The sequence below is a fragment of the Geotrypetes seraphini genome, chromosome 1 (genome assembly GCF_902459505.1).
Source record: "Geotrypetes seraphini chromosome 1, aGeoSer1.1, whole genome shotgun sequence".
NCBI classification, from domain to species: Eukaryota; Metazoa; Chordata; class Amphibia; order Gymnophiona; family Dermophiidae; genus Geotrypetes; species Geotrypetes seraphini.
Window position 1 is genome coordinate 216286504 of NC_047084.1, and position 12857 is coordinate 216299360.

The following is a 12857-nucleotide window of genomic DNA, read 5'->3' on the forward strand; positions in this document are numbered from 1 at the left end:
GGGTTTTACTTCCATTGTGGAAGTAAAACTTCCATTGTGGACATCCGGGTTTACTTCCATTGGGTCTCAATCCGTCCTCCTTTTTCTGGAACCATATGGTAACTCTCTCTAAATGCCTCTGAAATACACAACAAACCCCTAACGGTTTTCAATTGGCAAGTCAGCACACTCACGGTTCATGTTGTGTAGCCTAGTTTCTCTGTGTACTTTGATGTCCTTGTGGAGTTATTTTATGTAACCCCCCCCCCCCCCCCCCCCCCCGCTTTCAAGCAGGTCATCCTGCTCATCTCACTTTATAATCTAGCTCCTTTCTTTTGCTTGCACGCTCATAGGGAGCCGGAGCAGGGGCCACCGAAGCTGACAGCTCTGTTCTCCAATTCCCTGCTAGCAGGCGCAGGGGGCGGGGCAGCAGCGGCGGCAGGAGGCGGGAGGAAAGGCAGCAGAGGAGGCGGCAGCTCCCACCCAGCTTTTTACAGTGTCCAAAATGTGAAGACCTGCTCGAGCTTGACATGTGCCTGCAGGATGAGGAGAAGCCAGTGAGCAGGGGATGAAAGCGGCCTGGGCACGTTAGCCATGCAACAGTTTACTTCCCTGCCTCTGGAAGAGCGCTTGCAGCCAGTCTTCTGCCGAAGCCGGGTAAGCGCAGAGATGGAAGCCAGTAGACGGCTAGGTCTAGATTGCACGCGCAGAGTCCCTGATCGGCTGCTTCGCTGTCTTTGAGCATACGCTTGCTTTTCAGTATTTTAAGTCAGCGCTTCTCTGTCATCTCAGTAGTGAATTAGTGCATTAAGGAGCTTGCTAAATAATAATAATAATAAAGCCCACACAGATCTAAAGGAGTTTAAAAATGAGCGTTTGTAAAGGATGAAGATGCTTATAATTATGTGGACGAATTGAGTGGCATAGTGGGATCCAAAGTTTTAGTTGAAGTCTAAAGGAAATTGGGGGCAATAAGCGGTGCTTTAAACGAACGGGATTCACTATGGTATTTCTGTATAGGTTCACCTGTGTGCAACATACAGTATTACATTGGATTTTTATTTTTTGTTATAAATTCAAAGGGAATATTTATGTCTGCATTAATCTAGATTTAGAGCTGAGATCGCTTCTGTTTGAGTTAAGCTAAAACCTGCACCTTGCACAAATTAAATGCACATTTTTTTTAAACCGCATATTCAAAGATCAGAAAAGGAAATAAACTCTCTATTTACTTGGCAGGATTTTTGCATCCTAGACAAAACTGGTCCATAGTGCTATACGATACTTCCCTGTCCTGCTGGAGCCCAGCGTGTTGATTCGAGTAGTAATCATCTATTTTTCGAGTTGCAGGAAATTTTCAGATAGATCTTTAATACGCCATGAAAGAGTTTTAAAACAGGAAAGAAAAGTGCATGTTTTTAAGGTGGTTGTTTTGCTATAAAAAAAATTTAAAATAAAAAATCATTTCACATTTCCAGTGCTTCGAGATTGCTACCGGGAAGGGGTGCTCAGGTTGGGACCAGTAAGGGGTGTCCAGCCTTCGTGTTGAGATCTGCAGGGCTCTCAGTTGGATCTGTCAACCAATAGCAAGCCAGCAGACACATTTTCAGCCGCTTTTTAGCATTTGACATTAAACATTCTGAGGTTTGACTTGTCTTCTCCCCTGTGCTTCCGAGTGCAGGACGACAAATGCTAGATTGTGAAAAATCATGAACAGTTTAGAGCAGTGGTTCCCAACCCTGTCCTGGAGGACCACCAGGCCAATTGAGTTTTCAAGCTAGCCCTAATAAATATGCATGAGAGAGATTTGCAAATAATGGAAGTGACAGGCATGCAAATCTGCCCCATGCATATTCATTAGGGCTATCCTGAAAACCCAATTGGCCTGGTGGTCCACCAGGACAGGGTTGGGAACCACTGGTTTAGAGGGCTTGATGTGTCAGGATTCCTCATGGCATGAAAGATCAGGCGAACGATAGCCCTGAGGACTTGCTGGTTGAAGGGTCTGTAGGAGATTTTCAGGCTTACTGCTGGAAGATGAAGAAAGGATAAATTTAGGAACATTTGAATTCATAGAAGTCCAACATATTTTATGATTTGGAATTTGGGTCCTATTCTAAAATAATAATATATGGATATGTTCTCTTATACAGTAAAACATTGGCTTGCGAGCATAATTCGTTTCAGATGCATGCTTGTAATCCAAAGCACTTGTATATCAAAGCTAATTTCCCCATAGGAAATAATGGAAACTCAGACGATTCATTCCACAACCCAAAAACGGGAAGGGGTAAAACGCGGACCTCACGGACCTGACGGACCTCGCGGATCTAAACCCGTACGGCCTTAAAAATCTGAGGTCCGTGTCGGTCCGTGTCCGTGGCGCTTGTAGTTTCTGTCGCTGACAGACCTTGATGAGATTTTAGCGCTGACGGATCCGTTTCAGCATAGGGAGGGAAAAGTGTTAGGATCCGTCAGCGCTAAAATCTCATCAAGGTCTGTCAGAGCCAGAGACTAGTGCTGGAGCGGCAGAGCAGAGGCCAAGAGAGCGGGGACATAGGTTTTGGACGTGCGTTATGGAAAAGAAGTCTCCAAACTCCAGCACTAGTCTCTGGCTCTGACAGACCTCGAAGAGATTTTAGCGCTGACGGATCCTAACACTTTATCCAAGGTGATACTGTTAGTTCACCCTTTATACCTTGTTTCCAAAAGAAATTACAATGTTAGTCTTTAGACCCTCAGAGACGCCACCAGAAGATCACATTATCATATCCTCTGGCTTTACACACCTAATCGTCACCGGGTCAATATATGGTGTGTGTCAATTACTGATTTTTTATCGTTTTTTTAATTTAGTTAATTTTAAAACAATAAATAGTTTTAAAGAATGTTATTAAATATAGATCGAATACTTAGCTTCACTGGTGGTTGGTGGTTAGCAAGGGATTAATGAGCCAACATGTTTCACCCGTAGAGGGGGTTTCTTAAAAGACTTAGATTGGGTGGTCATGTCGTGAAAAATTGGTACTAAAAAGGGATAGTAGCCCTGAGGAAACCCCCTCTACGGGTGAAACATGTTGGCTCATTAATCCCTTGCTAACCACCAACCACAGTGAAGCTAAGTATTCGATCTATATTTAATAACATTCTTTAAAACTATTTATTGTTTTAAAATTAACTAAATTAAAAAAACGATAAAAAATCAGTAATTGACACACACCATATATTGACCCGGTGACGATTAGGTGTGTAAAGCCAGAGGATATGATAATGTGATCTTCTGGTGGCGTCTCTGAGGGTCTAAAGACTAACATTGTAATTTCTTTTGGATACAAGGTATAAAGGGTGAACTAACAGTATCACCTTGGATAATTCAGTGACATTCGCTTCCTTGTAAAAAAAACTATTTTTTGTGTTATATACCAGAAAGATTAGAGACGAACACGCAGTAAAATTTGGTGCCCTTCTCATTTAGAATGTTTTCTGTTTCAAACAAATGCCATTAATAGTACACATTATTTGCAAATAGTACTCACTATTTTCTGATAGAATGCACATGTGCAGTGGTTCACACATGTGTGATAGTTTGCACATGTCTGGGGGGGGGGGGGAATGTACACTATTCCCTTAATTATAGAACCAAAATTTGTGACTAGGATGCAAATTTGCACACACAAGTTATGAAATAAGGTCGGTTGCATGTGTAACTTTTTTTTAATAATGAGCCAATAATTGGCATTAAACAACTGGCCATAATGCACAACTTCCAGAATGCACAACTTCAAGGGGATGTGGAACTGGGAGGGGCATGACAGGTTAGAAGTGTGTCAGGCAGGTAATCACAGGTGTGAGCAAAATCCTGGGCAAGTCACTTAACCCTCCATTGCCCCAATCCTATAGCTAAATTGTGATCCTGCTGGAAAAGAGTGGGATAATACTTATAATTTGTATTATAAATTGTTTTGATATCTGTGGAGGATAGGCAGTGCATGTGCTTGCGCCTAAAGCAGACCTATGTTATAGAATTCACACATAGTGTGCATCATCTCAGTGCTTAATTTTCAGCGACCTTATGAGAATTTGCCTCTATGTGCAAAGAGGGTGTACTATTACTAGCAGACAACATTCATTGCCGGAGAATGTAGTAAAAGTGATTAGCTTAGCAGGGTTTAAAAAAAATGTTTGGCTAATTTCCTAAAGAAAAATCCATGTCATTATTAAGATGGTTTAGGGAAATCCACTGCTTATTCCTAGGATCTGTTTTACTTCTTGGGATCTTGCCAGGTACCTGTGACCTGGTTTGGCCACTGTTGGAAACAAGATACTGGGCTTGATGGACCTTCGGTCTGTCTCAGTAAGGCAACTTATGTTCAAAGTCAGTTTCTGACATTTGTCAGGAATGGATGCACCCGTCTAGAATTCAGAACCACAGTAAGTGTTCTTTTCTGTATTCCAGTGGCCAGTCAACTCCAAAGTCATTTCCCTTCCAATACTATGTTAGGAAACCTATGGGGAGTGGGGTAGGTGGGAGGAGTGAGAATGTAGTAACTGCCTTAATTTAATTTTGCAATTATATACTTCTTAACCTACAAGGGATCCAGGCAGATTGTAAAATTCTAAAAAAATTAAAATTAAAATACTCATGACAAATAGATCTCATTAGAATCTTGGAGAGAACGGGAGCCAGAAGGCTTTGAGTATACGCAGATGCTCAAGGCCCAGCAGAGATCACCAGCAGGCGGCAGGCTCCTTCGGCACTGGCATCAGCACGTCCTGTGGGTTGATGCTGCATGCCGGTGCCTGATTGGGAGGCAGGGGGGGGGGGGGGACGATGCCGGTTCTCAGGGGTGGGGGCTCGCAAATCGAGTCAACGCTCGGTTTGCGAGGCAAGATTTATGAGAGTGTTTTGATTGTCTTGCAAAACATTCGCAAACCACATTACTCGCAAACCGAAGTTTGACTGTTTAGTGGAATTAGAAAAGGTACAGAAAAGGACGATGAAAATGATAAAAGGGATGGGACGACTTTCCTATGAGGAAACGCTTAAGTGTCTAGGGCTCTTCTACTTGAAGAAGAGACGGCTCAGGAGTGATATGACAGAGGTGTATAAAATACTGAGTGGAGTAGAAAGGGTAGATGTGAATCGCTTGTTTACTGTTTCCAAAAAAATTCTAGGACTAGGGGGCATGCGAAGAACAACTCAAAAGTAGATTTAAAACAAACCAGAGAAAATATTTCTTCACACAATGTGTAATTAAACTCTGGAAACTGGACTTGACGGATCTTCAGTTTGTCCCAATATGGCAATTCTTATGCTCTTATAAACTGAGTACCTTACATCAAAATAGAGATGTCCAGCAAAGATAATACAACAAACGAGCATAGGCCTCATTGAAGGGACCACTAAAACTGTTAATTCCTCACTTGTGGAAGGGTAGCTGCCAACAACAATAAAAAAAGCTGTAGTGCGCCCCCTACTGGAAAAGAGCTCCCTTGATGAGGACAAGTTCGAAAATTACCGACCAGTCTCTAACATTCCTTTCGTGGCAAAACGTATAGAATGGACAGTCTGCATTCAACTCGACGACTGACTAGCTGAAAATAATGACCTAGGCCCATGTCAATCTGGCTTCAGACCTGTGTATGGAACAGAGACAGTTCTGGGATCCCTTCTTGATGATCTGCACAGAAACCATGATATGGGATCTCTCTCAATATCATTGTTGCTGGATTTCTCAGCAGCCTTCAACACTGTGGATCTTAATATCATGCTTACAAGACTGGCAAAAAACAGGTATCTGTGGCACATGGTTCAAATCCTAATTGTCAGACAGACAACAATCAGTTCTGTTCAGCATTACTTTGGGCGCTGAACTGTGGGATGCCATAGGAGTCCATACTGTCTCTCATCTTATTTAATATCTACCTTAAGCCTCTGGCTGAGCTGCTTTAGTCAATGGACACAAAATTCTATATCTCCGCCGATGATGTGCAACCACTCATAATCACTGAACCAGATCTGCCCACAGCTTTGAGTAAACTGACTGCCTGACTAACCACAACTTGAGAATGGGCAAACAACAACAAACTCTGCCTGAACCCAAGTGAAACAGATTTTCTTTGGATTCCTAACACAAATGGGCAAACACCTGACTTCAAAATATCTTTTGGGAAGTATGAACTCCCCCTAAAATCACAGGTCAGGAATCTCAGGATACTGCTATACTCACCACTCACTCTGATCCAGCAAATTCAAGCAACCTTTAAAAATTGTCTCTATCATCTTTGGCAGCTGCAAAATCTCTCTCTATATATTGAAAAGACAAGTCTGATCACAGTGGTCCATGCCATGATAACATCACGACTAGACTACTGCAATACCCTGTACATTGGTCTACACAAAAAGAGTTTGCATCAGCGTCAACTAGATCGGAATGCTGCAGCATGACTGACAGAAGGCTGCAAGAGGCGTGACCACATCACACCCTTCCTGCACAAATTACACTGGCTACTAGTACCTTACGGGGCTAAATTTAAATCTCTACATTTTATATTCAAGATTTAAGTATTCTGACAAAATGGGTCAGAATACTTAAAGAACAAGCTCTGCGGTCCTCTCAAGAAGCATCGTTATCTGTACCCTCATCAAAAGAAATTATGTGATGTGATACCCGCCAGCAAGCCGTCTCAGGAATGGCTCCCATGCTCTGGAATTTACTCCCAGAGGCGCTACGTCTAACTCCAGACTACCTCTACTTCAGGAAGCAGGTGAAAGCCTGGCTCTCCACCCAAGCCTTTAATACATAGGGTTATACACTCATTCTGCACATGGTCTAACTAAATCAGTTCCTTATACCTTGTTTAACTGTATAAACAACTTGCCTTGAGTTTAGCCTCCCATCTGTTTATCCCTAAGCACTCTGTACCACCCATCTTGGCTCCATCTCATATCTGCTTTTGACCCCTCGTCTTTAGGAAAAGCTATATTATAGAAAAACATTAGCATCATATCTATGTTATTTGAATGTTCTGATTTGTGCTGATTAGATGCTTCCTAAGTATTATGTCTCCCTTTTAGTATGTATTATATCTCTCTTATTTGAATTTCAGTGCTGTTAATAAGTTTATTTTTGAAGCTATTACATGGAAGTATTACATGGAAGTAATATTAAGTTTCAATTTACTGATTTTAACTTTTATTTCATTCATTGTATTTATGTTTAGATTTGGTCTCTTTAATACTGTTATGCTGTTAACATAATTGTAAGTTGTGCTCTCTACCCCACCTCAATCTCAATCATATTAAACAAAAGCTCAATTAGGACACTCATCTTAAAACCACACTACGGCCTTTAGGATATAAGGTTTCCAAATATGGATCCCATATTTGCATAAACAACATCTTTCGCTTCCTCGCCCTTCCAGCATCTCTAGCTTCCCAGATGGCCAACTGATGTAACTGGTTTCGCCAATGCCAAGGGAGGGTTTGGGGAGGGAAGGTAGAGGGTATTAAAAGATTCAAATATGTAGTCATACATAGATTAATAACACAACATAGTAGATGATAGCAGATAAAGACCCGAATGGTCCATCCAGTCTGCCCTTCCTGATTCAATTTAAAATTTTTAAAATTTTTATTCTTAGCTATTTCTGGGCAAGAATCCAAAGCTCTACCTGGTACTCTGCGTGGGTTCCAACTGTCAAAATCTCTGTCAAAACCGACTCATAGAAACATAGAAACATAGAAGATGACGGCAGAAAAGGGCCACAGCCCATCAAGTCTGCCCACTCCAACAACCCTACCCCCTTGAATTTACCCCCCTAGAGATCCCACATGTGTATCCCATTTCCTTTTAAAATCCTTCACGCTGCTGGCCTGAATCACCTGAGGTGGAAGTTCATTCCAACGATCGACCACCCTTTCGGTGAAGAAGAACTTCCTGGTGTCGCCATGAAATTTCCCACCCCTGATTTTCAGCGGATTGCCTCTTGTGGCAGAGGGGCCTTTAAAAAAGAAGATATCATCCTCCACCTCAATACGGCCGGTGATATATTTAAACGTCTCTATCATGTCTCCTCTCTCTCTACGTTCTTCAAGTGAATATAGCTGCAATTTATTCAGCCTTTCTTCATACGGGAGGTCTTTGAGTCCCGAGACCATTTTGGTGGCCATTCTTTGAACCGACTCAACTCTCAGCACATCCTTTTGGTAATGTGGCCTCCAGAATTGTACACAATACTCCAGATGAGGCCTCACCATGGATCTGTACAATGGCATTATAACTTCGGGCTTCCGGCTAATAAAACTTCTTCGGATGCATCCCATCATTTGTCTTGCCTTTGATGAAGCCTTCTCCACTTGATTGGCAGTCTTCATGTCTTCGCTAATGATCACCCCCAAATCACGTTCCGCCTTGGTCCTAACTAAGGTTTCACCATTTAGTGTGTAAGTTTTGCATGGATTCCTGCTGCCGAGGTGCATGACCTTACATTTTCTAGCATTGAAGTTTAGCTGCCAAGTCGAGGACCAATGTTCCAATAGAAGTAGGTCCTGCGTCATACTGTCTGGTAAAGTGTTCTCACTTACTATGTTGCATAGTTTGGCGTCATCGGCGAATAATGTGATTTTACCCTGAAGCCCCTGAGTCAGATCTCCCACAAATATGTTGAAGAGGATCGGGCCCAAGACCGAGCCCTGAGGCACTCCACTGATCACCTCCGACGTTTTTGAAGGGGCACCATTTACCACCACTCTCTGAAGTCTACTGTTTAGCCAATCACCGACCCATGTAGTTAACGTCTCTCCCAGTCCCATTGATTTCATCTTGTTCAATAGTCTGCGGTGCGGAACGCTATCAAAAGCTTTACTAAAGTCCAAGTAAACGACGTCCAGGGACTCACCCACATCCAGTTTCCTTGTTATCCAGTCAAAGAAACTAATCAGATTGGATTGGCAGGACCTGCCTCTGGTAAATCCATGTTGGCGGGGATCCCGTAGATTCTTCTCGTCTAGGATTGTATCTAATTTATGCTTAATTAGTGTTTCCATGAGTTTACTCACTATGGATGTGAGACTCACCGGTCTGTAATTCTCAGCCTCTGTCCTGCAGCCCTTTTTGTGGAGTGGGATTACATTGGCTGTTTTCCAGTCCAAGGGGACTTTTTCCGCCTTCAAGGAAAGATTGAAGATCACAGACAATGGCTCTGCCAGGACATCACACAGCTCTCTAAGCACCCTGGGGTGTAGATTGTCCGGTCCCATGGCTTTGTTCACTTTGAGTCTTGATAGTTCGCAGTAGACGCTGCTGGGTGTAAACTCGAAATTCCAGAACGGGTCATCTGAGCTATGCCTTGCTTGCAACTGTGGACCGGACCCTGGCGCCTCGCAGGTAAAGACTGAGCAGAAGTATTCGTTTAGTAGTTCGGCTTTATCGGAATCTGATTCTGCATAAGTCCCGTCTGCTTTCCTAAGGCGTACTATCCCATTTGTGTTTCTTTTCCTATCATTGATGTACCTGAAAAAGGATTTATCCCTTTTCTTAATGTCCTTTGCTAGATTCTCTTCTATCTGAAGCTTGGCCTCTCTGACTGCCGTTTTGACAGCTTTGGACTTGGCCAGATAGTCTTCTTTTGCTGCTCCTCTTCCTGAATGTTTGTAGGAAACAAATGCTTTTTTCTTTTTCTTAATGAGGTCCGAGATTTCTGTAGTGAACCACTGGGGTCTATTATTCCTCCGTCGTTTGCTTGTTGTTTTTATATAGCGATTTATTGCTTCATGTAGGGTAGATTTCAGGTTTGCCCACATGGCCTCTACATTATTGGTTTCGGCATGGTCTTGCAGTGCCCGATGGACGAAGTCTCCCATGCGTTTGAAGTCAGTGCCACGAAAATTTAGGACCTTTGTTGTTGTGGTCGATCTGGAGAAACCCTTCCGAAGGTTGAACCAAACCATGTTATGGTCGCTGGAGGCCAGCGTATCACCTACCGAAACTTCTGATACGCTGTCTCCGTTGGTGAGTACCAGGTCTAGTAACGCCTGGTCCCTAGTGGGCTCCAATACCAATTGTTTGAGCTGTGCACCCTTTATGGAGGTTAACAACCTTCTACTGCCGCTAGTTTGTGCGGTAAGTGCATTCCAATCTGTATCGGGCATATTAAAATCCCCTAACAGTACTGTGTCCCCACGCAAGGTGATGTTTTCAATGTCCTCGATTAATTCCATATCCTTGTCTACCTGTTGTCTCGGAGGTCTGTAAATCACACCAAGATACAGGCATTTTTCATTTCCTCTAGCCAGGTTCACCCAGAGGGATTCCCCGGTATACTTAACATCTGTGATTATGGTAGTTTTGATGTCTTCTCTAGTGTATAGAGCTACCCCTCCTCCTAACTTGCCCTCCCTGTCTCGACGGAGTAAGTTGTAACCCGGTATAACCATATCCCATATCATATAACTCCAGCCCATCTACACCCTCCCAGCCATTGAAGCCCTCTCCAGCCCATCCTCCCCCAGACGGCCATATACAGACCATGTGTGTCTGCCCAGTACTGGCCTTAGTTCAATATTTAATATTATTTTCTGATTCTAGATCCTCTGTGTTCATCCCACGCTTCTTTGAACTCCGGCACCATTTTCTTCTCCACCACCTCTCTCGGGAGCGCATTCCAGGCATCCACCACCATCTCCGTATAGTAGAATTTCCTAACATTACTCTTGAATCTACCACCCCTCAACCTCAAATTATGTCCTCTGGTTTTAAGTGGGGTTTGATGGGGGATGAAGGCATTCTCTAGGTTTATATGGGATGTATTTTATTTGATGCATCATTATTGTTCTACAAGCTTTGATGTTGTATTTGTTGTTGTTTGCATCAATAAAAATTGTTTGAACCTAAAATTGTAAGTTGTATGTTGAATTAAACCTGCTTTACATTGCCTTGGGTGAATCTCTTCATAAAGGTGGTTAATAAATCTCAATAAATAAATAAATAAATATATACCTCTCTCTCACCTCGTGCCATCCCAAATTAACTTGCTGCTGAAAAGTGTATTCATCTCATAGGGGGCCACAGAAGAGGCAATGTCGGAGATGCATTATTATTATTTTTTTTTTTTTGTAAAATATTTTATTAAGGGCTCCTTTTACAAAGGTGCATTAGCATTTTTAGCGCATGCACCGGATTAGCGCATGCTGTAGCGCGCGCTACAGAAAAACTACCGCCTGCTCAAGAGGAGGCGGTAGTGGCTAGCGCACGGGGCAATTTAGTGTGCACTATTCCACGCGTTAAGGCCCTAAAGCACCTTTGTAATAGGAGCCCCAAGTTTCAAAATATTTAACAGTGCAATGTATAGATTAATACACAGACAATAGAAACATAGAAACATAGAAAACATAGAAGATGACGTCAGAAAAGGGCTACAGCCCATCAAGTCTGCCCACTCTGCTTACCCACCCCCTGTCTATGCCCTAATGACCCAATTTCCTTATCTTGACCCTTGTGTACAAGTATTCATACACAGTCATTTTATCCCATCCCCCCTTCCAATAAATAATCATCATAAATAATAAACATTTTAACCCACCCTCCCACCCTGGATGTGCATAGAACTAACCAAATTAAAGACCAAAAAAATCTATCCTGTTGTAATATAAGATGTCAACGGGCCCCAAACCAATTTAAATAGATTACTATGCTCTAATAATTCCGCATTTATTTGCCCACCAAAAAGAGAAGTTAAGACGATCATAATTCTTCCAATTATGTGTTATCATCTGCATTGCTACCCCAGTCATAATTATGAAAAGACGACATTTATAACGATCTGTGGGGGGTTTAATATGTGATAACGTACCACATATGACTATTTCACATGTTAACGGAAATGATGACTCCAATATTGCATTAATCTGTCCCCACATCGACTTCCAAAAACTGAGAATCAACGGACAAAAGAACAACATATGATCCAGCATCTATTTGATTTTGAATTAGCTAACTTTTGTAACTTAACAGGGGTCCAAAAAGATCTGTGTAACAGGAAAAACCAAGATGCATTATTATGCCTTTTTTTAAATTTTAAACATAACAAGGGTAATTTTCAATGCAGTTGTTTAAAATTGTCTACCCTGTACTGTGTGTGGGTGGAAGCAGATGTGTGGTGTCGTGTTTGTGCACTCTTGCACATGCTGTAGGGCAGGGATCTCAAAGTCCCTCCTTGAGGGCCGCAATCCAATCGGGTTTTCAGGATTTCCCCAATGAATATGCATTGAAAGCAGTGCATGCACATAGATCTCATGCATATTCATTGGGGAAATCCTGAAAACCCGACTGGATTGCGGCCCTCAAGGAGGGACTTTGAGACCCCTGCTGTAGGGGGAAGTTATTTATTGATGTTGGGTAGGATTGGAAACATTGTGCATACTTCTGAATTTCTTTTTTTTTTTTTAATTCTTTATTGATTTTCTAAACTTCAAAAGTGCAATACACAAATCTATATCATATAATAAGTTAATAAAAGCACATTCAACTTACAAATATGCATAACCAACCATTTTCTCCACTACCCCCAACCCACTATCCCAATAACCTTACTCTATTCAGATTAAAAATATCCTCCCACCCTCCTCCCACCCCTGGTAGACATACTCAAAAGTCAAATTAGGACAGAAATAGCCCCCCCCCCCTTTCCTGGATGTGTACGAAAATAAACCAAAACTGACTCATGATCAAAGACCTACTATATAGTGAGGTAATATATGATGTCAACGGCCCACCAAACCAGCTTAAATAAATTACTGTGCCCCAAACTATCGGCATTCATTTTTTCATATCTATAGCTGGAGCACAAATTTGCCCACCAGAAAGGAAAATTTAGGC

General features: G+C 42.2%; 1 protein-coding gene across 1 annotated transcript in view; it reads left to right on the top strand.

Annotated features, from left to right (window-relative positions):
- Positions 1-487: 487 nt before the first annotated feature.
- CORIN (corin, serine peptidase) overlaps positions 488-12857 on the top strand; it is a 280593-nt gene continuing 268223 nt past the window's right edge. Inside the window, exon 1 of the mRNA XM_033946076.1 lies at positions 488-636. Coding sequence (XP_033801967.1) covers positions 574-636 — 63 coding nt within the window. The 5' untranslated portion in view covers positions 488-573. The remainder of the gene's footprint in view (positions 637-12857) is intronic.